The 23687-nt window shown below is 39.6% G+C and overlaps 1 protein-coding gene and 1 non-coding gene across 5 annotated transcripts in view; both read left to right on the forward strand.

The window, feature by feature from the left end:
- The first annotated feature begins 954 nt into the window (after positions 1–954).
- Positions 955–23687, forward strand: part of PFKP (phosphofructokinase, platelet) — a 42416-nt gene continuing 19683 nt past the window's right edge. For all 4 annotated transcript variants that reach the window (XM_054390086.1, XM_054390085.1, XM_054390087.1 and 1 more), the window contains exons 1-8: positions 955–1087; positions 9658–9731; positions 16357–16434; positions 18678–18867; positions 21334–21499; positions 21908–21952; positions 22056–22164; positions 22601–22696. In XM_054390086.1, the coding sequence (XP_054246061.1) occupies positions 1003–1087; positions 9658–9731; positions 16357–16434; positions 18678–18867; positions 21334–21499; positions 21908–21952; positions 22056–22164; positions 22601–22696 (843 nt within the window). In that variant the 5' untranslated portion in view covers positions 955–1002. The remainder of the gene's footprint in view (positions 1088–9657; positions 9732–16356; positions 16435–18677; positions 18868–21333; positions 21500–21907; positions 21953–22055; positions 22165–22600; positions 22697–23687) is intronic.
- On the forward strand, positions 23216–23287 carry TRNAP-AGG (transfer RNA proline (anticodon AGG)). The gene has a single exon. It is a non-coding gene; the product is annotated as a tRNA-Pro (tRNA).

Genomic DNA, 23687 nt, shown 5'->3' on the forward strand with positions numbered 1-23687 from the left:
CAGACAACGCAGAACTAACTCTTCACTTCTCATGCACAGCAGGCGCCGTGTGTCTCGCTCACTGATACGAGCTTTCCGAGTAACAGATGAGCCTGAGGGCAGGGCCAAGCCGCCCAGGAAGAACGGACCGTAAGCACCCCACAGGCTGGAGGAAGACTTCCCACTCGAGCCTCTGGATGAGATGGTTGGGAGCTGCATTCGGGCATCTGCAGCCACCCGCCAGGCCTGTAGCTGGGCTCACACAGGACTGCTCCCGACCAGCATAAAGCACGCCCACGCTCAACCCTCACATCGCGGCACTCTGACAGCCGCCTCAGCAAGGCTCTAGCCTCCGGAAAGCTCCCGCAGCTCTACAGGCGCGACGGGCCTCAGCCGCTCCCATGCAGAGCCCGAGTCACTTCTCGACCGGCCAAGCCACCAGCCATCTTGGCTCCTCACCCCCACCCGGCCGCCACGGGGACTCACGCCCCCTCCTCCCCCGGCACCTGCCGGCGCCCTCCGAGCGTAACCTCCCGCCCACCACGGCAGCACGCCTTCTCATTGGCTGCTTGTCCTGCTCGTCAGCCCGCTCTCCTGAAGAGGCGTGGGAGGGCGGTGCCGGGCTGCGTAGGGTTGTCAGGGGTGGTGGGGAGAGGAAACGGCCGCGGGTACGGCGGGGGAAGAGGCGGGTGGCTGCGTGACTGGCTGTGATGTGAGAACTACTTCTGTGCTCTGCACAACCTTACCTGTACTTTTGTTTTGGTTTTTTTGGTTTTTTTTTCCCTCTCCTTTCTTCCCCGGGATTTTTCATTCAGTCGCTCCCTCCCCTCGTTTTTTTTTTTTTTTTTTTTTTTTTTTTTTTTTTTTTTTTTTTTTTTTCCCCTGTAGAAATACACCTGTCGATAAATCCATACCTACGCTGTTTCTTTACGGGTTCTTTTTTCGCAGAGGCCAAATACTCAACGGAGTGTGCACCTCGAGTAGCAGGGCAGAGCCCCACGGCCGGTGCTGCCCCGCAGCGCCATGGATCACCAACCGAAGTTCTTCGAGAACCTCTCGGGCACTGGGAAGGCCATCGGAGTGCTTACCAGCGGCGGCGATGCCCAAGGTAGCTGCTCACGATGTTCATCCGGAGCGGCGGGGAGGAGGAGGGGAAGAAGAGGCAGAAGGCTGAGGAAGTGTGTATGGGGGCACTGCAGATACGGTGGGGAATGGGGGCAGCCGGAAGGTGAGGTAGGGAGCCCCGCGGGGAATGGTGTGAGGGATGCTGGAGCGCTGAGGGCCTCCGAAGCAGTCAGGGCGCCCATGCTGGAGGCTGTGAGGGAGCCGCCGGCTGTGGCAGGTCTGCGAGGTGTCGGAAGCATGGGTTGCCTCAGGGGTGGCGGCGGGAAGCCGCGCCGGTAGGGGCACGTGGAGGCGTGGGGGGAATCTGGTAGTGCGGCACACGGGAGTGCCGCGGTTCTTGGCTTCCTCTTTGTGTGCCGGCCTTTGAGCCGTCTCCTTACTAAGAAGGTCCAAAAAGATAAATCAGGTTTTGTGCGGCCTGGGCGCCTGAGCTGCGAACACACCCTCATCCTTCCTTCTCCCTCCCTCAGAATCACGGTTCCTCTGAGCCTGCCTTGGCAAGGAAAAGGGTAGAAAGACTCCAGTAGCTTTCACCACCAAAATGTCTTCATCCCTCGGGAAATGGTGGGGAGAGGAGGGTGAGGAGGGAGTGTGGATGGCTGATGTTGAGCGGGGGAAGGAGGTCGTGCTGTCTTGCACGGCGAGTGGGAGGCTGGCTGCGCTGTTGGGGCTCTGCCAGCCCTCGCCTCATCTGCTTTTCAGATTGGCACCAGAAACACATATGTTCATACTCAAGATGTAGAAAGCTCAGATGGTAGTTTACTCTCTAGCCTCATAGGAGTATGTTGGAAATGTTTCACCTCCTTAAACATACCTCTTTAATGGAGAGGTAGTCCTAGCTGCAGGACAGGGTGAACAAAAGACCTATAGACGTTGAGAGGGAAGGGAGAGAAAAGGAGGCGATATACTCAGTCAGGAAGTTGTGTTTTCCTACACTTTCGTTTCCCCTTCTCCACCAGGAAAAAAAAAAAAACAAAACCCACAAAGCTTAAGTAAATAAAGATTTCAAATGTGCCTTGCTTCATGCTGTTTGAGAGGGCTCTTCCTCTGCTTTTGCCAGGAGTTGTTCAGTGACGATTGCTTTTAGCTCCTTCCCTTAAATGACAATTATTTTCTTGTGCCGGGCGTGTCTCGGAAGTACTTTCACTTAAAGAAGACTCGGCACGCTTAGTCGGAGGAGAATGTGTGAGGAGAATGGGGGGAGAGGGGAAAGCCCGGCTTTCCTTTTTGTGTGGGCTCCTAGTGCAGTGGGCAGTTTACCTAGCCTTTTACTCGAGGCCGTGCGGGCTCAGCCCACACCCGCGGCTGGGTTGTTCGGTCCGGATTCCCCGGGCAGCAGCGGGTACCGGCAACCGCCTCTCCGCCCCTTGCTTTTCCAGCACGCCCAAGACCTGGAAGCTGGCGGGGACCGGCGTCTCCGCGCTCCCTCCCCGCCGCCGGTGTGTACGTGATCCGCGGCGAGTCGCTGCAGATTCCGCCTCTTTGCGTCATCTGGGCTGCGAGAAGCATCCTCCCTCCTGCTGCCCGCAGTAATAACGGGAAGCCCCCGGGTTTACCTGAAACACTAATCGGGGGTGGAAGGAATTTGATGCCAGTTGGAAAAGAAAATGCAGTTCTACCAAAAAAAAAAAAAAAGGGCTGCTGGTGGTGCAAATTCATCTCCTTGCCGGGCTTCCTTTCTCACTCTCAGTGCAGGTTACACTTGTTCAAGTTTTACACACAGCTTGCACTCAGTGTCATCAGTTCTACCTCTAAATGATTCTAGGAGGGACTGTGAATCAAAATACTTGTCCTAGTGCTCATTTTAATTTTGAAGTGTGACAGGGCATTGCATCAAGCAGTAGTAGCATGTTCAGCAGAAGGCTGAGCCCTGCTACTTGTGTCCGCATGGCTGGAGATTATATAATGCAGCAGCAGATGCATCTCTTTTTATAAAGTATTAATCTGCACTTGCTACTATGTGAGCTAAAGCATTTAAGGGGCTTGCAGAACTCATGGGTAGCATCTAGGCTTTATTTTCTGACAGATTGCAACTACAGCATATTTGTATGGAGGGACAAAAAGTTACAGCCTGTGAAAGTTGGCATCTGAGAAGTGAGGTCACAAAGACCAAATGAAGTAAACTGGATGCTTTCCAAGTCGTTTTGTAGGCAGCATTGTCCCAACTTGGAAAAAAGGAAGAAAGTAGAACTTGATCTTTCAAGTGAATCACACCACACAGTTGAGGTTCATAACCTTTACTATCATGGTAATGGTTTAGATGTGTAAAACATGCAACATCAAGTCTGCTTCCTAAGTTAGGAGTCAAATAAGGGACAGAATGAGTCATGCCTTGTCAAGGTCATTTGCCCTCTGTAGGGCATATGTGTGAGAAGTGAAGTCGTGAAGTATAAGCAGAAGGAAATATGTTGCCATTGCCGCAGAACTGTTTGAAAATACCTGTTCAAGCAAACTGTAGGTGAGACAAAACAACTAACTCTGAAGTGGGCAAAGAAGTACTAATACATAAAGTTCCAGTATCGTGTGTTGGGCTTTTTGGTTTGGTTTGGGTTTTTTAGGATTTGTTGGACACTAGAAATCTTCAGAATATCTGAAACTTACTGGAAATTGAGTGGAAAGCACACCCATTAGCACTGCAGTGAACACTGTAATCTTTGTATCAATAAGTGCCTTGATTTAGATTGGACTGTAAATCTTAGCCTAGAACAAAATAGGCTTGAAATAATTTTGAAATAGGAGTAATTTGCTGTTATTGTACTTTTAAATAATTTAGAAGTAGCATTAGGTAAATCAAGCCTTTTTATTTATAGGGCATGTTAAGGTTTAAATTACTTCCCCACATTTGTGGTATTTCCTTGTAAAGCTTTTTTGTTTGTCCTTTTTACTATCTGTAGAATATTAAGGACTAAAGGATATGTATATGTCATACCGAGACTGTTACGGTTTAGTCACTGTATTTTAAACACAAGTATATTATTTAGTTTCTTGGAGTTAAAAGCATTTATTAGTAGTTTGTTTCACAGAAAAAAAGGAAGATAGAGATTTTGTACAGCTAAGGTTTGAAAGCACCAAACTTTGCAGTCCATCCCTTTAGCTAGCCAGCTTTTAAATTTTGAACTAAATCAAGTACTTTCTACTCTAATCAGAAGTACCTTGAGATGGAAAAGAAATTTTGACAACTAATACTCAAAATGTAAGTATTGGTTCTGTTTCTGGACTGTTTCTAAATTGCAGCTCAGAAAGGTGGACTAACATGACTTTTAAGTCATGCTTCTGTTTTGCCTTTGTGGGACTCTGACCATGGTCTCCTTCAGGTCATGAAGCAGAGCGGCTGTGTTTGAGCAGAGCGGTTGTTGGTGGCTGCCACAGACAGTTTTGGCTGCTGTAGGTCATTTGTGTTTGTACAACCTCCAGCCAGACTGCTTATTTTAGGATGGTGATAGGTAGGGCTTAGCAGCAGGAACAATGTCATCTGAAAGCTGCTGACAGAAAGCAATTGTGTAGTGTTGGGGAAAATGATGTGTTTGTGACTACTTTGAGCTGTTGCCCAATTTACTGGCTCAAGATTATTGTCTCTGCATGTGACTGTGTTGTTTTTGAGATAAGCTAAAGATTGAGTGTTGTGGAAGACAGCATAAGTAAGGGATTTATGGATTACATCGTGATGGTCTGGAGTATCCTACACTGTGACTGCTGAAGTAGAGATCTGCCCATCATGATGTTGGAAGCATTACCCACTTCCCAGTGCTTCAAGGTGTGTTTGACGCACTAGTGCAGGTGTACTGCTCTTGTCCTAGTAGTTTACATTGGAAGAAGAAATGTTGCCACTGAAACAAATGAAAAAACTCCTTTGGCAAATACTGAACTTGGAAATGGCTAAGAGCCCTATAGCGTCTTGGGTTCCAGAGGTTTTGCATACCACAGACCATGACTGGAAGCAAAGATCTACATAATTATCTTCCTGAAGCATTGCAGGCTTCCAAGGAACATCACAAGATATATTTAATATGGTAGCACAAAATGGAAAAAATTTTTACAGTGAACAAATAAATGAACAACAAAACCCAAACAAAAAAACCCCAAAACCCAAACAAAAAACCCACTGCCACCAACAAAAAACCCTAAAAACCTTCCAAAACAAAGAAACCTACATTCCTTTTATGTCATCTGAATTACAGGTTATTTAACACTTCTGTAATTTGAAGATAGTCACAAGAAATATTGGAATTCTAGGCCCCCCTCAAAAGCCACCTTTTTCTAGCAAATAGATGTGTGTAAGTGTATGTATTTTATGTACAGTTCTGTGTCCATATCCATAATATAAGTACAGTTTGTAAAATTAAGGAATGTAGTTAGTAATGAATGAGTGTAACTATTTTAGTGCACTTAATATTTTGGAGGAACTGCTCCTGTAATTAGTGAATTTGTGATTGAAAAGAGTTTTAAAGTGTTTAAAGTTTTGAAGAAGGAGATATGTATGTAAATGTTATGCTGTTGTATTTATTTGTGCAGTGGAATGTTCTAATACAGTTCATGTTTAGAAAAATGGTATTTTCTTCAGGAAGCTAGAATCTGTTCTATGAAATTGTTATGTAAATGGACCAAACTCTTAATAATTTCTTCAATTGTATTTGCTGCTTCTCATCTTTCCTTTTGAGAATGATAGGCTCTTACATCATTATTGGTAGATCTGTTTACATACTTGAGTAAAGTCTTTTTGGCAATGTTCATACATTTTCCTTAGTTTGTGTGGTTTTGCTATTCAGTCTTTTTAAGCCTGGATCTTTACTTGGGATGGCACTTAGGGCATATGTTTAAGTCATTAAGCATGCATTAAAGCCAATGTTTATCTTTAAAATTGGTGCTTAAGTATTGCTTGATGCTTGTCCAAGATGCGTACTTTTTATTTTTCTTGTATATGGTTAGTATTACAGCTATTTAAAGGCCTGTCTAGCTGTTGAAAGTGAGGAAAACTTGGCTTAAACACAAAATAGTGTTTTAGTTTTAGTCAAACTCCTCTGCTGTTGTGGTGCATATGTATGTGGAACAGGATGTAGGTACATGAGGGGAGCACCCTTTGGGGGAAGACTGCTTTTAAAACAGTTTAAGGATTTGTGTAGTGTTGTTTGTAGCCTTGCTATGAATAGACAGTATCAAGGACAGTAAATTATCAACTCTTTAATTAAATTCAGGCATATAAAACCATGTAAGTAGTTGCAGTTTACTTAGTCTTTGCTGATTCCAAAAAGCAAAATAAATATTTTTTCTCTGTCAAAGGCTTTAATGCAAAAGCATGTGGTTATTCAGAAAGACTTTAAGTAATTCTTAAATTACAGGAAAAATACTGGTTTAACTCGTGGCTGTCTTTTGAAGCTGCTATTCTAATCCTATGCATTTATAACGCTGTATTTATTATTCAGGACTAAATCCATGTTTAACATGGTAAATCTTCTTCAGTAATAAGCATATAATTGCATGTCATAGTTGTTATGGTAATTCACAAGTTGTATTGTAAGGCTCTACAAGTAGTCAAATACTACAACATTTTGTTTGACAAGTTCTACAGAGACCTATTTTATTAAATATATTTGCTGAAATTATTGTGCTTTAGCTTGTGTGGATCACAGATGCTGGAGTTTTTTTATTCTAATTAGATACTTGGAATACACAGACTACTGCTGAATTAAATACGAGAGTTGTTAGAACTGAATATAGAAAATGGACCTGAAACCACCTTAGTCTTTCTTTTTAGGTGCCAAATGGGAGAGGTGACAAGGTTGGACCTCAAAACTAGAAGTTTCTTAAACTAGAACTTTGAGTCCTTATACAACGAGGATGAACTTTTTCCTTCAGAAAAGGAACCTTCTAACCTCTCTGCTAAAGTTCTGCAGCCAAGTGGATAATATGTGAAAAAGTTGATCTCACCTCTAAAAAACACTCCTCCACAAACAACGACAACGTTCCCACTCCAGAAATATTCCACAAACTTCACCCAAACTACCAAAAAAACTCCCTACTAACCAAAACCAAAAATAAATCAGTCTGCCATACAACATACTATGTTTTAATGGGAGCAAGCTGTGGACTTTAAAGGGAGTAGCTTGTGCTTATGTCTTTTCTGGTTGGTTCTGGAAAATGGCAGTGCTGTGAGGAACTGTCAGTTCTATAAAGTTAATTGTCTGTGTCCCCATTTTCCAGGGGATATTGTGTGTGAGAGGGGTGGGGGTGTCCTTGGTATGAAAACTGTTTCACCTTGGAGACAACCTGGCAGTGTGTGGTAAATCTGTTTTGATCTGAGGTTTAGCATGCTAACTTTCTTTTCAGTACAGCTGCTTTTCTTTGACATCATCCAGTTCATCGTCCAAAGCTGTGCTTTTAGCTGGCTTGGCATTTGAGAACTTTTTCCAGCTCTGCTGCAAGGCTGACTCTGAGAGAATTCTTGCTTGTGTTTCCTAATACAGACTTGACGTGAAAACACTGCGACTCATTATTTTAATCTTAAGGCTGAGACATCTATATGAACAGCAAAACAACTCTTGATTTTGGCAAGCTTGATTTTTTTGTTTTGTATTGGGCAACTTTCTGGTATGTTCTTAAGTAATAAATCTTTGAGCATATCTCAGTCTCGTCCTTTATTCAAACAGATAAGCTTTTATAGCCCAGTGTTTTTTACAATAATGGTAGAAGTCGTAGGCTTACTGTGTTGTGGATTTATCATAGTCTCATTAAGGTTGGAAAACACCTTTAAGATCGAGCCCAGCCCTCCTTACTTCAGTGCACATGTAGTGTGGGTGCTGACTTTTTACATCTCCAGATAGATGTCAAGCATTCACCTATGTCGAGCATCAGACACTGACCTACTACTGTGCTCTTTTGGTGTTAAGTATAACAGATTTGGAGGTTCAGTGCCCGATATTTTGGCTTGCCATGTTTCTGGCATTCCCTTTTCAACTGACGTGCTGAGGCTCTTTCATTACAGCCTAGATACTACTTCTGTCCTCTTGTCACTGTTTTAAGTGGTATGGAAATAATTAGTTTATGACTTTTGGAAACTTCCTGAATAATGAGTAAGGCAACCCAATATGGAAAGGGATGAGTTATGAGATAAATTCATTTGACCCTTGGGGGAGCATCAGTGGAACTGAAACTATTGCTCAAGAGGTTAAGACCATTGGATTTAAGTGGAAGATTTTGCATTAGTATAATTTGTCAGATGTCTGTGAGCAGACAATTCCAATATGAACTTGCAATTCTGGGAAGCAAAGCTGCATTTAGGCACTTTCCTGTTGAATGAGTGCATGTAGCATTTCGTTCCAAGCACAAATATAGGCTGGGAGAGGAGTCGCTTGAGAGCAGTCTCAAGGAGAAGGACTTGGGAGTGTCAGTTGATGAAAAACTCTGTGTGAGCTGGCAGTGGTCACTGGCAGCTCAGGAGGCAGCCTTGTGTTGGGCTGTGAGAGCAGCAGGACAAGGAGGAAATGCCGCCCCTCTGCTGAGATCCCTCCTGGAACACTGCATCCAGTTCTGGTGACCCCAGCATAAAAGGGACATGAAACTGCTAGAGTGGGTCCAGAGGGGGCCATGAAGATCATCAGAGGGATGGAGGGTCCCCCCTGTGGGGACAGACTGAGAGAGTTGGGGCTGTTCAGATTGGAGAAAGGAAGGCCCTGGGGAGATCTTAGAGCAGCCTTCCAGTACCTCAAGGGGCCTACAAGAAAGCTGGGAAAAGACATTTTACAACGATGTGTGGTGGTAGGATGAGAGGGAATGGATTTAAGCTTGAGGAGGTCAGGTTTAGAATGGGTATTAGTAAATTCTTTACAGTGAGGGTGGTGAGGCACTGAACAGGTTACCCAGTGTGGTTGTGGACACCCCTTCCCTGGAGGTGTTCAAGGCCAGGTTGGATGAGGCCTTGAACAACCTGGGCTAGTGGAAGGTGTTCCTATCCATGGTGGAGGGGTTGGAACTAGATGATCTTTAAGGTCCCTTCCAACCTAAATCATTCTATGAACCTGTGAATCTTGTGTTAATTTACTGCTGCTTCTATCTCTTGGAACCTGTCTGTGTTAAGAACTTTGCCAGTGCTCCCCCCATCCCCCTCAAATCCTGTGTACAGAACTGTGTGATTTTGCAAAGCTCAGGAAGAACAACTGTTGCAGTGGAAGTTCTCCTTTGAAGAAGATAAATTTTAACTGGCTGAATGTTTTGCATTTCAGATGGAAAACCAATTCTTGACAAATGAATTTACTCCGTTTCTGGTTTGGCAGCTGTTCCTTTTACAACGCTGTTTTACAATCAGCAGCAATTTAATCTCTGATTAACACACATACTGGCATCTACATAATTATTGTTACAAAGCAAATAGTTCAGCACCCTTCATATTCATGGGCTGATTGCACTGTCATTAAGCAAATTTCTGCTTTAATAGATGCTGATCACTGTCTTTCTTTGGGAGTAAATTAATGTTGTCTTTTTTTAAAGAGACTGAAAATGTAGAATACACACAAAATATTGGATAAGCTCTAACAATGTAATTTTGCTTTTTCTTCCCAGGTATGAATGCTGCAGTGCGTGCAGTAGTACGCATGGGAATCTATGTAAAAGCCAAAGTCTATTTTGTTTATGAGGTTAGTTTTTGTTTTATTCATTCTGTATTTGTCTTCTGATTATACTTGAGGTTTTGTGGAAACCTCATGGAGAGTGACTAGTGTAAATAAAAATGCTTGTAGATGTCAGTCCTTTTTAGTTCATATTTGAGCAACATGATCTAGTGCCAATGGTAGGGGGGGTTGGAACTAAATGTTCTTTGTGTTTCTTCCAAACCATTCTATGATTCTGCATTTTTAATTCTTGTAGAAAGTACTTTTTTAAAGGTTTATGCTACAAATACTGCATTTTAAAGTAATTTAATGGAATTCTTCATGTGACATCAGAAGCTTGAAAATACTGAGAAAACCAGAGATGCTTGTCACCCAGCAGTGAGCTATGCATTTGTGTGCTTGTTAGATGTTTGACCCCAAATATGCTTTAGAAGTATCTTCCTAAGCCTGGTTGAACTACTGATTCTTAAGCCTTTGAGTTTCCTAGTACATTTTCCTGGGATATGATAAGGATGTGACATTACCCACATCTCACAGATGACACAACTTGATTTTGAGCTAGAATATTGCCAGGCTGGTGCCTTACAGGTGGACAGTTATAACTGAAAAAGCTCCAACCAACAAGCAGCAAAGACCCCACCAAAAAACCTGCACTGTCAGTAGGGTGTCCAAACACCAGGTTGTTGTGGTTGAAGCTCATGACTGCATGTGCATGAAGATTGTTAACTTCTGTAACAATTATTTGAGATGAAAAAGTGATGAGTTGAATGTAAATGCCAAATAATATTACATGTGTCTTACTGGAAGTCTAAGTTATCCTCAGATGTCTGCCTGAAGGACACTTTCAATTTTCAGTAGAATTTGAGGATTGAAGCAATACAGTAAATACATTTAGCAAGAAATCATTCTGTTCACACTGGAATTCCTTCCTGTACAACTACTTAGAAATTTGAGGTGATTACAAAACATAATAAACATTGTATACAGGGCAAAACTTAGTAGGCAATGTTCATAGCAAGATGTCATTTTAATGTTTACTATGAAAATATAAGAGTACTAGAATTCATACAAGTGCTAGGAAAGTACTTTGGGTTTAGTTCTGTGCATGCAAAATCCCTAATTTAACTTTACAAGGTAGCTATTTATCCATTTTCTTTGTCTGCTTATTCCTATAGTTCATTTACTAAAGAGATGTGAAGTACATTGAAATGCAAATAAGCAGGGCACTGTGCTCCAAAATTCTTTTGTACTGCAGTGCTACAGCAAGTAGCTCTGAATACTTGGTGTGTGCTAATTACATGGCCCATCGCTAGAATTCTGTCAGTGTTCAGCTGTTTTGAGGCTTGCTGAAATGGGTCAGATACTTTTGTGGCAGTAAGGAGGGGGTTTTTGCTATCTTTAAAGGCCAGAACTGGAAATTTTTATCTTATTTTTTTTTAAATTATGTTTAACTTAAGAACTTACAGTATGCTATCTTTGTCACCTTTTAAAAACAGGTTTGTATCACAAAGTCTATTCAATGATAAATTTCCAGAGAAATTTGTATATATCTGTTTTTCTGAATTTAGAAAAATTGCACTATATAAGTTAACATAATCCTCTGTTAATTGCTAGAGTGGCAACAGTGTGAAGTCACAGATACTTCTGAATGAAAAGTGATTGTGAAAATCAAGTCAGTGGAGTTTTGAGTTTCCATTTTATATTTTCATTTTATTTTCATTGTAACCGTGTGATCGGGAAAAAAATGCACATTTCACTCTAAGGAGGGGTAGTAGCTCTGCAAGCTTTGCTTTTAGATTAGTCCATTGGTATGTTTCAGCTAGTACTGAATGTTAAGCTTTTTTCTTCTGTTTTCATTACTAAAAACATGAAGTCAGTTTTCTTTTCACAACACATCCACTGTTGCAAGCTTTGAAATGAAACAACTATTTCATTTCAGCACTTTGAAGCAGGAAACAGATGCAGGTGACAAGAATAGTGGAAGGTAAAAAGTAAGACTTTCCATTAATGATTCCTGTTTTAAGCCTTAGCATGGTCTGTACATGGAAAATGTATTTTTGTAAATACTTGAAATTATTGAGTATTTTTAATAAAGTCCTTCTGTGTTACAGTTTATCAAATGCAGAATTCAGTGTGTTAAGCAATGAGAACAGTATATTTTTAGCCTACATTTTGAGTAGGCATTTTAACTGATACACGTTTTCAAGGTGAAGTGATACTTCTGTTGAAGCTGCTGTGAAAAAGTGAAGAAAAACCTGGAGTGCCAACACCCAAAAGGTGAAAAATATTTTCTTATTTGGAGCCAAAAATGGAGTTCAAGTTCTCAACCTGTTCAAGCATTCTTTGCTCTAGTTATTGTATGATGGTTTTCTCCTGTAACTTTTTCCATCATAAGAAATTTTTTTATACTGTAAACCCATATATCTTCTACGGTTGTAGTCACAACTAGCTTGGTACTCTAAGCAAAACTATAATGCTTATTTTCCTTTTGTTTCCTAACACTATTACACTTTGTTTTGGGATGAGAGAGATTACCACAACAAATTAAAATTGGCAGTGATCCACATACAAGTGATTTTCTAGCCTTTTTTCAGTTAGGTTTACCAAAGCCCAAAGAAAGAAACAGATACTGCCATTCATGGGCATGGTTTGATTCACAAAGAGAAAGAAAAAGAAACTAATGAGAAAATGAAAACTGAAGAATAACTTATATCAAAACTATAATGTTTTATATCTGATTTATATAGTTAATTTGAAATTATATTTTATAAATATAAAAACTCAACCCTTGTATCTTAAATCACTGGAATTGGCACCGTTTGAAAACTTTGCTGTGAGTTCGTAGAAACGCATTTGCTCTATACAGTACTCCAGTGTCATATTTTACTATGTTAACATTTTTTAGCATTTAATTTTAGTATCCAAGCAGTCTGTAGTCCCCCTCGCTGACTAGCATCACGTTTTTCCTCAAATCTACACCAACTGCAATTAAAATTTGAATACCCATGGACTTACTTCACTCATACTGTGAAACTCAAGAAGACAGAGCTACATGTCAAAGTACCAGGCTGCTCTAGGAAGCTACTTTTAAATTCCTTCACTAACCAGAAGTGATTTAAATTGGTTTTGTGCTTGGTTTTGGATTTTTTTTTAATTGAGAATTAGAAGAAAAAGTGATGGCTCCCATTCTTGGGAATTCATTTTGGAAACTCAGGTCTGAAATATTTATACAAATAACCTGCCCTTTTTCCAGGATTGAAGCACATAGTTCCCAGTGGATGCGTGCTCTTACTACTAAGCTGTGGAACTTTTAGATTCTTCATCTTGATTAAGAGTCTTTTTCTCCAGAGGCCGGCATTGGAAATGCAATGGTACGGCAGTCACGGATTTCCGTGAGGAACACTTCCTGTCTTTTCTGTGTGGTTTGTGCACTCCGTGATGCTGGTATTTTACCTTCTCGGGCAGTAGCTAAGAAAGCTCAGTAAGTAAAATTAACTGTACAGCCCAAATGTCTCATGTAACATAGCAGAAGATGGCTTTTATTTTTAGAGGGAAGACTGGAGCAAGTTGTGCTGTCTCTCCCACTTTCTGCAGGAGTTGTGTGTGCTGTGTGAGCATATGACCCACAGAGATTTCCTCTTGCTTGTCTTTGAGTATTCAGATTTTGGGTAGAGAAAGGAATACATACAAAACGGGGTTGATCTTCAAGCATAGTGCTTGCTGTATTATTTTAACAGTTTACTCCCCCCCACCCTCCTCTTCCCCCCATTCTTGTTCAGTACCCAAACCGCTACATTTAGAATCTAAGATTAATTTCTTCAAAATGTAAATTGATGGGGTCCTAGCCTTTTTTTTTTTCATTAAAGTCTGTGTTCACATATGCCAGTAATTTTCAGTAACCAGACAACTGTAGCAGTGCTGAACTGTTTGATAAAATATTTCAACTTAAATTCCACCTTTAAAATGGATCACCCAGTCCCCAAGTTAGGGTCAAGTGTTTAAATATATAAAATAATAAATGGAAATCATCATCAATATTTCAATTATACTTAGGCTTTTTTTTTTCCTCTATAGGTTTTCTAGAAAGCTGTTTTAATTCTGTGACTTTTTCAATCTCTAAATGATACAGAAGAACAGCATGGAAATTTTGGCTACATTGTTCATAGCTAGAGTACATAAAATCCCTGGCATGCTGAACGAGTCAGGAAGAGAGAGTAAAGCAATGTTCAAGTGGAAAGGGCCTCTTCCAAAAGCACCTTATCCTTACCTTGTACTGAGAGGAGTTGTTTGTACATCCTCTCTTCTCATTTGTGTACATAGAGAAAGTAGAACCGATGCAGACCCCTGCCCAGAATGCACACTTTAAAGATGCATGGTCCAGCAATCAGTCACAGCTCATCCATAGCCTGCCTATAAGGTGTTCCAGCTCTTACATATATTTTCAAACAGTAGTTTGTCCATTTGCTTTCCCATGTGTTTTAGATTTGTTAATAAAATACAAGTAAGGATTTTTCATCCGTAAGCCTTATTTTGTGTGTATAACGATGTAGGTATTTTCTGTATGTTGTGCTTTCTTGAATGCACTTTATTTTTTTTCAAGTAAAAAACGGAAGGTGAATGGTTGTTGCAGGTACATGATCTGTATATCATTTTTGTGTGCTTGTAGTGGAGCTTACTGTATAGTCTTACAAACTGAATTAGAGTGCAGCCTCACATGATTCTTTTAGGATTTGCTGCCTGTGAATCTGTGTTACCATAGTAGCCAGTTGGAACACTGATAGGGAATGCTATCAGTTTGTTACTGAATGATACAGGGAACATGATATTCCTTGCTTTAAAAAGACACAAACCTGTGATACGTGAATTTGGTAATTTATTAGCCTTCATCAAACTCAGTTGGATCCACTGGAATGTTTCTGTCTGAAGATTTCTGGACTTTATCTAAGAAAGAATTAATTTTTTAAAGCTGATATGTAGTATTGTTTCTTTTCTAACTTGCTCTGATTTTTGAAGGAATTGTGCCAATTGTGTTAACTTCAGGTCATTTATATACATTAGAATACAAGACAGTATGTGTATATATTAAATACATAACAAAGTTATCTGGAGGGTGTACAGAACATTCAATGACAGAAATTAGAGCCATAGGTCATTTTCATGCAGACATTTCTTTATTATAACATGATCATCTACATGTAAATTTGTTAGCCAAGTCTCACTGAACAGAAACTTTGATGTTTTCCCCTTAGAATCTCTACTAGGATCCTAGAAAGTTTAATTTGAGTAACTTCTGCTAAGTCCAGGTTCTCTTTGTATTCTTATCCTGTGATGCTAGTGATAGACTCCAAGTATGCTGGAGTATTCATCTCATACAGAGGGCTTTTTATACCAGTGTAGTCATAGCATTTCCATGTTACTGCTCACTGGAGAAAACCTGCACATGCTCTGTTTTGTGCCAAAGTGTGTGTGTCTCCAGTTTATAATGTCACCTAAACTTTTGGTTCCACCTGACTTATTCCTGAGAACCCTAAAACTAGGTATGTACAATATTGGAGAGCTGCGTGTATTAGAAAGGATAACTAACTGCTCCTCAGCATGACCATCTGTATATACACGTCATCTGAAAATAGAGACATAAACATTCTTGTGTTTATTTTTGTTTAGTGGAGTTTTTTGTTTAGCATAGTTTTGTTTTCCCTTTGGATTTAAATAAATGTCACAAAGTTGAATGGTAACTCCAGTTTTATCCTGGTATCTCTCTCAGTTTTCCAGGTTAGACTTTTGCTTTATTTTCTTTTTTAAAACAGCCAAACCCACAACAAACAGTATTCACAATATCACCTGCTGGAAAAGAGTCCCTAATTGTGATTCTTTCTGCTAGTATTTATGTAGGGAGTTAATGAAGCCAGGCACAACAAAACTCTTCATTTCCTCACTGGCTACTTTTCCTTCTTTCAGCTAGGTGTAGTTCTTTCATATTACAGCACACACTGGTTTCCAAAGACCATTTGAGTTAAGATATTAAGGATTTCTTAAATTTATAACTACAAATTGTATTTTTCTACTACATTTCTTCCATGAATTTGTGTAACTGTTTGTGTCTTTTGTGTGAAAAAAGAGTGGAAGTTCTGTGACCTGATTTTTCCTTAGTTTATGAAAGATTCTTTGGTTGTTACTCTTTGATTTGTTGTGCTTACACCTACCTTGAGGGGAAGAGTGTACAAAACGTCACAAAGGTAGATTTTTGTTTTTTTTTCCTAAGAGCATGACCTAAGACTGAAATTACATTTTTAGGAAGCACATTTTATAATGCATTTCAGAGTTCTTCCATCTTTGTCATTTTTAAAAAATAACTGAATTTTAATTCCTAAGAAAGGAGAGTTTAGAAGCTGTGTAATCTGTGTAAAAGTATTACTGTATCTTGTAAGTTGTTTATATAACTGATCTTGTAGAAAGAAGGTTTCTTTGGCTTTGTTTTTCCCTAATGTGATACTTGCTTGAGTGTTTTTAATTTAAATTGAGTATTTTTGTTATTTAGTGGTTTTAGTTTCTTTTAAAAGTTCCATTAAATTGTGGAAGGTGAGTATCGCTGCAGTGGAAATGTTAGAGATTTTTTAAAATCGGGCTTGTTGAAATACTTTTTCTTTTGCAGGGTTACCAGGGAATGGTTGATGGAGGTGATAATATTGTGGAAGTTTCATGGGAAAGTGTTTCAAGTATCCTGCAAGTGGTAAGTTTTATGAGGTGGGACGTGAATCCCCTCTCTTTAAAGAGAGAACCCTAATTCTATATACAGACAACCACAGTAATTATGGATTTGAATCCTGTGATGACTTGAGTGACCAGTACATATCACTTCTAGCAGAGCCTGATTTCTGCAGTATGGATGTTTGACACTCTAAAGATCTCTATGTGGTCTTGTGTTCAGTGCACAGAAAGAATCTGGAAACCTTTGTCCTAGATTTTCAACAGTATATCTCACTGGCTTCCTAAAGCCATATTGACAAATCTGTATTTAATGAAAAAGACATCACAGAGCTAAAATATGAAATGAGTGTGTTTTGTAAGGCAAGTGCTTTCTGATGAAACCCTCTTGGCTTTCTGTCTGTGTGGATTTAGAATTACAGTAATGGGAGTAATTATAGTCCAGTTCTCCAGAGCTCAGATAATACCAGCGACTTGGTGCATTTATATTACAACCTTCTGCAAGGTGGCTGTTTGGATCTCCTTACACTTTTCCTCAGCATGGTAATACTGTTACCTCTTCCAGAGCAGATGCTATGTTTGGCAAAGAGGCCTTACTGCTTGCCAAGCTTTCTGAAAACTACCTCCAGGTGCAATGTGGGTTTCTTTGGAGCTGTCTGTAAAGCTAACATAGTAAACATGAAGCAGTTAGCAAAGAGAAAAATAGGTTTATTTCTTAAAAAACAAATACTGTGAAATATGTTTGTCCACATATGTTTGGTTTTCTGGTTGTTTTTTTTTTTTTTAATCCCCTGTCTTGAAGAATCTGTAATTGTAGAATCAGAATATCTCAGGTTGGATGGGACACATAAGGATCATCAAGTCCAAAATCCTGTTTCCTGCAGGGCTACATAAAATTAACCATGTGACTCTAAGAACATCATCCAGACCCATTTTATGATTAAGAGAATATTGAGATGTCATGGCTGAGCCAGACAGGAGCACAGGCAGGAGCAGGATGTAGGCATCCTGTACATGTATATAGCGTGTATGCTATATACCTTTCTGAGCTTGATTCCTAGAAATTCTGCAGACCAACAGTGAAGCTTAGGATGCATCTTAAAGGATATGCTTAGATGTTTTGATGAAAGATTTTTCAGGCCAATGTACAATTGTGTTTAATCCAAATAAGCTTGTTTAAATAGTCTATTTTTCCTGTACTGTGTTCTCCTGAGTATGGAAATAACTAGTTCAGATATGTTTTTAGTCCAGGTTGTTATTTTTAAAACCTCTCCACGTGTATGCTGCTGTTTTATCTGTGGAGAAAGCTGAGCTGTTCCTATTCCACTGGTTTTTTTGTTTTTGTTTTGTTTTTTTTTTATTCTAATAGCAGCTGTTGTGCGTTGCAGTGTAGATGGTAAAATAGTACCTAGGGACTGGCTTAGGAGCTGAAACCCCCATTGATAGGGCAGATCATTTCAGTACAGTTTACAGATCAGAATCCCTGATTCAGGTTGGCATGACTTATCTGTTAGAAATTAAAGTGAAGGAAGTGTTTCTGCAAAAGTTGAGGGAATTGTCTCCAGATTTGTTTTACTGTGACAATAAATAAGGCAAAAATTAAACTTCTTCTGAGTGACTGAACATAAACACAGAGGTGTAAGTAACTCGTTTTCAGCAAGATGCCCAGCAGTTTACAGTGACAGAGAACTTCAGTCTTGTTTGAAAATAATTACTTCCAGTTCTGGAGGAAGGTCTTTAAATCATATTAGTAAAGCACTGAATGTGGATGCAGTTCTCTGCTTGATTCTGTGGAGCAGCAACAAATGCTGGTTTTGAGCTTTAAGTATGCATCTTTTCTGCTGTTTATATATTTCATATTAGGGGGCAAATGTAATGCTTTGAAGCAAACTTACCTAAATGCTTAACTATTTAGTGTCATAGCACTTTTACTGTTGCCGTCACATATAAGCAACAATTAGAGAATTTAATGGAATGCTACTGAAATTAATCCCAAACCATTCAACATTCTCTTTCAAGAGTAGCCCTTTTTCAGTCGTTTTTGAGTGCTTTTTTCCTTTTCCCTGGGGTTTATATATGCTCTTGAGAACATAATTTCTCTCAGATTTGATAATTCTTTGTTTTTCATTACTTCTTAGTCACTGTAAAATTAAAGATGGAGGTTATGCTACAAAATAACCGTTAATCATTTATCTATCTTAAACAAAAAAAAAACCCAAACAAAAAAAAGGATTACAAATGCAAACCTGTTCTATTTCCTTTTCCTAGGGAGGTACAGTTATTGGCAGTGCACGCTGCAAATCCTTTCGTACCCGGGAGGGCCGCCTGCAGGCAGCCTACAACTTGGTTCAGAGAGGAATCACTAATCTCTGTGTGATTGGTGGTGATGGTAGCTTGACTGGTGCTAATCTGTTCCGTGAAGAATGGAGTGGACTTCTAGAAGAACTGGCGCAGAAAGGTAAGTTTGTTTAAACCCTTAGTCTGATATCTAATAGGTTATCTACAGTAACTTTATCTGCACAGCAGGTATCCAGAAGATATCTCCTGTTCAGAAATCAGATACATGCATTCTAAGCAGTTACACTCTCCCTCATGAAGTGATAGTTTTTAATTCCTGTACATCCTCCCTTATATACCATAAAGGCTCAAAAAGGCCAAGTAAGTTACTGGGCAACAGTTTGTGTGGCTTTTATCCCTCGTGGTGAGTCATTTTCAGCTTTCTGCTTCAAAAGCCCTTTGCCCTCAGATCCAAATTGAGATGGTAATTCCTTTCTTACATCAAGCTGCACACTAGGTTGTTACTAAATTAAGATGCTTTCCTGCCTATGTATCACAGTTTAAGATTAGAGCATTAAGTGGCTGTTGCTAAAAGCGCATCCAGCCCAGTAGCTGTCCTTGATAGCATGCAGAAGAATGTATAGGGAAGACTAAAAGAGCAAGCCCAAACAATCCTGAGTTGATGCTGTATATGGTTCATAATGTATCAATCCCAAGAGGTTCCATCCCTTTCTGACTTCGGGATTTCCGAAATTAGGTGCTGATAGCACTCCTTTATGAGTTTTTCTTCCATGAATGTATACAGCCTCCTTGAAAGCATGCAGATTTTTCCTGAAAACATTGTGTAGGAAGGAGTTCTGCAGCTTCGTTGAGTGAAGATGGTGAAGAATCTTCTCCTGTTTATTTTAATTCTATTGACTTCTAGTATCATTTGATGTCCTGTGATTTTTGTGTGACAACAGTGAATGATCAATCCTGCTTCCTCTCTGCATGCCACTTGAGATTTTACAGCTGTCTTATTTTCCTTTCATCATCTCTTTTTCTAGATGAAAGAGTCCTAGTTTGCTTAGTTGTTCCTCACATGTAAGTTCTATACCTTTGATCATCTTTGTTGCCCTTCTCTGAACCTTTTCCAGTTCTACCATGTCCTTTTTGAGGTGGGGAGGACCACAACTGCACCCAGTATTCAAGATGAGGGCAAACCATGGATCTACACAGTAGTATAATGATCTTTGTTTTGTTCTCTATCCTTTTCCTAATATTTTCTAATATTTGGATTATTTTTTGACTGCTGTTGAGCACTGAAGCTGATTTATTAATGGAAACAGCTTTATCCTATCATTATGCTGAAAATAGCATTATTTTGTTAGTGATATAAGGGTACATTCTTCATGTGTGTGAGTTCACATTTATCTACGATGAATTCCATCTGATACTGTACTGCTCGCTGTGTCTTGCTAGTCTTCCTCATTTTTTTCTCAGACACTTCATACTTTAGAACTCAAATAATTCAATGTGTAAACGTTGGCACTTTACTGCTCGTTCCCTTCTCTAGGTTATTGCTGAGTGTGTTGAACAGCGCAGATCCCTGTATAATTCTATTGGTTAACTTTCTTCAGATACAAGACCTTGCATTTACCACTGCCCTCCTTCTTATTTTTTTTCTTTTTTACACTCTGTTTCACATTATTTATTCTATGCAAGTCTTCTCTATTATGCTGTAGCTACTTAGTTTCCTTAAACTCCTTTGGCAACAGACCTTGTCAATGGCTTTTTGGAAATCTAAGTAGAATGTCAACCAGATATCCCTTATTCATGTGATTGTTAAATTACCTTTGGAACTCTAGAAAAGGTTTGTAATGCATGGTATACATTCATTGAAAACATTGTTCATCAGAATGTTGTATTTATCTTTATGGACATGAGTTACATTTTTTATTGTGCTTTCTACTATTTTCTCTCGCATAGACATTAAACACACCAATATGTAATTCTTGAATCTCATATTAAAAATTTGCATTATATTTACTACCATCCCATCCACAGATGCTAAGGTAGTTTTAATCACTGAAGCAGCTAAGGTATTTCATCCCTGAGGTCCTTTAGAACTCTTGGATGATAGAGCATTTTCACTGATGTCTTGGGAGACGCAGACCAAGACTTAGAATAGGAGCTGTTCTATTCTGTTTGCTTATTAATCATGAAATCAGAGCCTTTCAGTAGTGCAAAAGAGAAGTTTAATGCTGATTTTTGATTCTTCACATATGCCCATAATCACATCCAGTTTGCTTACTTCTTCGTTGCATGTCTTACACTGAGGCTACAATTTGATTGCTACTGTTTAAGTCCAAACCATCAATTTTAAGGTTGGTTGCAAAACCTGATAATCTGTTGGCACTTTGATATGGACTGAAAAGCTCTTGTTTCCTTCCTTACTGTAAGGAGTTCTATGCAGGATTCTTTGGTTTGGTTGGTTGATTGGCTTTTGCTTGTAGTTTTGACTAACCTTGTTACCTAAAATATCTAAACATAATTTAATGTTTGGATATGATTAATTTACAAAAGTAGAGCATCCAAGCAGTGTGTCTAAAACGTTTAAAAGAAAATAAAACATCTTACAGCTCTTTCTGTGGATACTTCTTTACAGGAAAGATTGATGAAGAGGCTGTTAAGAAGTATGCTTACCTTAACATCGTGGGAATGGTTGGATCCATAGACAATGACTTCTGTGGCACTGATATGACCATAGGTACTGACTCAGCCTTGCACAGAATCATTGAAGTCGTGGATGCCATCATGACCACTGCTCAAAGGTATAGAAAACTCTGACAAATACACAATGGTTCATGCTTCAAATCTTAAGCTCTCCCTAGGTAAAAGTTAAGCCATTAAATTATTTTTCTTTTTTAATGCAGCTTTACTATTACTGTTCTTAACTCTGGATCTGCATTGCTTACATTTCTAGTAAATGTTCAACTTTTCTCTCCTATCTGTCCATTGATGTTTTTAGAAGAAAGTATTAGTGAAAATGAATGATGTGTTGGAAGATATCTAATTTCAAAGATGCTGTTTAATACAGCCCCCTGGCTTGATAATGCCTTCTGTGTTTGGTGAACATGGTAAACACAGGCTGTTGCCTGATACCAGGTTCTGATTTCAAGCACTTGGACTGGATTTCTGAGTTGCAGTATTACAGTTACTGTATTTTCTTACTTTTACAGCCATCAGAGGACATTTGTTCTGGAGGTTATGGGGAGACATTGTGGGTATGTATTGTCTTCAGCAGTTGCTGTCTTATGATACAGGTATCATTATGAATGATAAAGAATTCTGAACTATAGATGTCTAATTATTTGTTATGTTTACCAGGTATCTAGCTCTTGTTAGTGCCTTAGCCTGTGGGGCAGATTGGGTGTTTATTCCTGAATACCCACCAGAAGAAGGATGGGAAGATTCAATGTGTGTCAAGCTTTCAGAGGTAACTATTACTATGTTTGGGATTCCCTGACCTCTTGGTAGATGTTTTTTTGTAAACAATGATTTTTAAATGTTATCAGGACTTCCAGCAAATCTTTTCTTCTGGTGTCACAGCTAGTGCTGTTTGATCTTAAGCATTTTTTTTTCTTCATTCCATAATTATTTTGAAGAAGTGTATGACCTACTCTAGGGATTACTTAAAACAACTCCTATACAGGCAGTGTGTGTATGCCTTTGCTCATTAATTTGGTACGTTTCACTTCATCAGTGAAAAGACTTGTCTGAAGATAAAATGTGTGAGAACTCTGTAGTGATTGACTGCAAGAAATATTTCCTCAAATCCTAGCATCTGAATGGGTAGCAACTGATTATAAAACTGTGCTGTAGGTTTCTTTTACTTTTTTAGCTATATTCATGTGCTTCTATTTTCATTACAGAATCGTGCACGAAAGAAAAGGCTGAATATTATTATTGTAGCTGAAGGAGCTATTGACTGCCACAACAAACCTATAACGTCAGAGAAGGTTAAGGATGTAAGTGTAACATGCCCATTATATGCTTTCTGCTTTGTTCTTCAGATGGGGCTGGCTGTTACCAATCACATTTCTGTACAGTAAATCTGTTCTTGTAGCTTGTCACAATTTGCTGGTTCTGTGTTGTATTTGTGCTTCTAATCCATAGTCCACTTACAGGGCAATTTTGCAGTGGCTTTTAATGAGAACCTTTTCTCTTTGTAATATAAGACGGTAGTCCAAAACACCTACTTAATTGCTAGAGTCTGAAATCAGCTCCAAGCAGTAATTATAACCCTATTTTGCTTGTAAAGTGTTAATTCTGTCCTATCTCACAGTGAAATAGTGTTTTGGACAAAGTCTTGTCAGTTTTTCCTGAGTGGTTGCCTTGCCAAAAGTTGTGTTTTGATGTGTAAGATTAAGAAAAGCTTTTGAGCTGGAATTATTCTGCTTTTCCTGGAAAAGGGCCTGCAGGAGTTGAAAAACACATGTTGGAGGTTTGACTTTCCTTGGGCTTTAGGGAAAAAAAGAACTTTATGTGGCTCGTTGGTCTAGGGGTATGATTCTCGCTTAGGGTGCGAGAGGTCCCGGGTTCAAATCCCGGACGAGCCCAAGCCTATTTTGGTCGAGAGGGCCAGTGCTGTCCTGGGGTGCGTTAAGAAGTGTGACCAGCAGGTTCAGGGAGGCTGTCCTGCACCTCTGCTCTGCCCTGGTGAGGTCTCATCTAGAGTAGTGTGTCTGGTTCTGAGCTTCCCAGTTCAAGAGAGGGAAGTACTAGAAAGAGTCCAACAGAGGGCCACAAAGATACATGAGGGGACTGGAATATCTCTCATATGAGGAAAGGCTGAGAGACCTGAGGCTGTTTAGCCTGGAGAAGAGAAGGCTGAGAGGGGATCTTACCAGTGCTTACAAATGTGAAGTCTCATTCTCTGGAGACTTTCAGAACCCACCTTGATTTGTTCCTGCGTGACCTGCTCTAAGCAATCCTGTTTTGGCACAGGGGTTGGACTGG

Source organism: Indicator indicator, chromosome 20 (genome assembly GCF_027791375.1).
Source record: "Indicator indicator isolate 239-I01 chromosome 20, UM_Iind_1.1, whole genome shotgun sequence".
Taxonomy (NCBI): Eukaryota; Metazoa; Chordata; class Aves; order Piciformes; family Indicatoridae; genus Indicator; species Indicator indicator.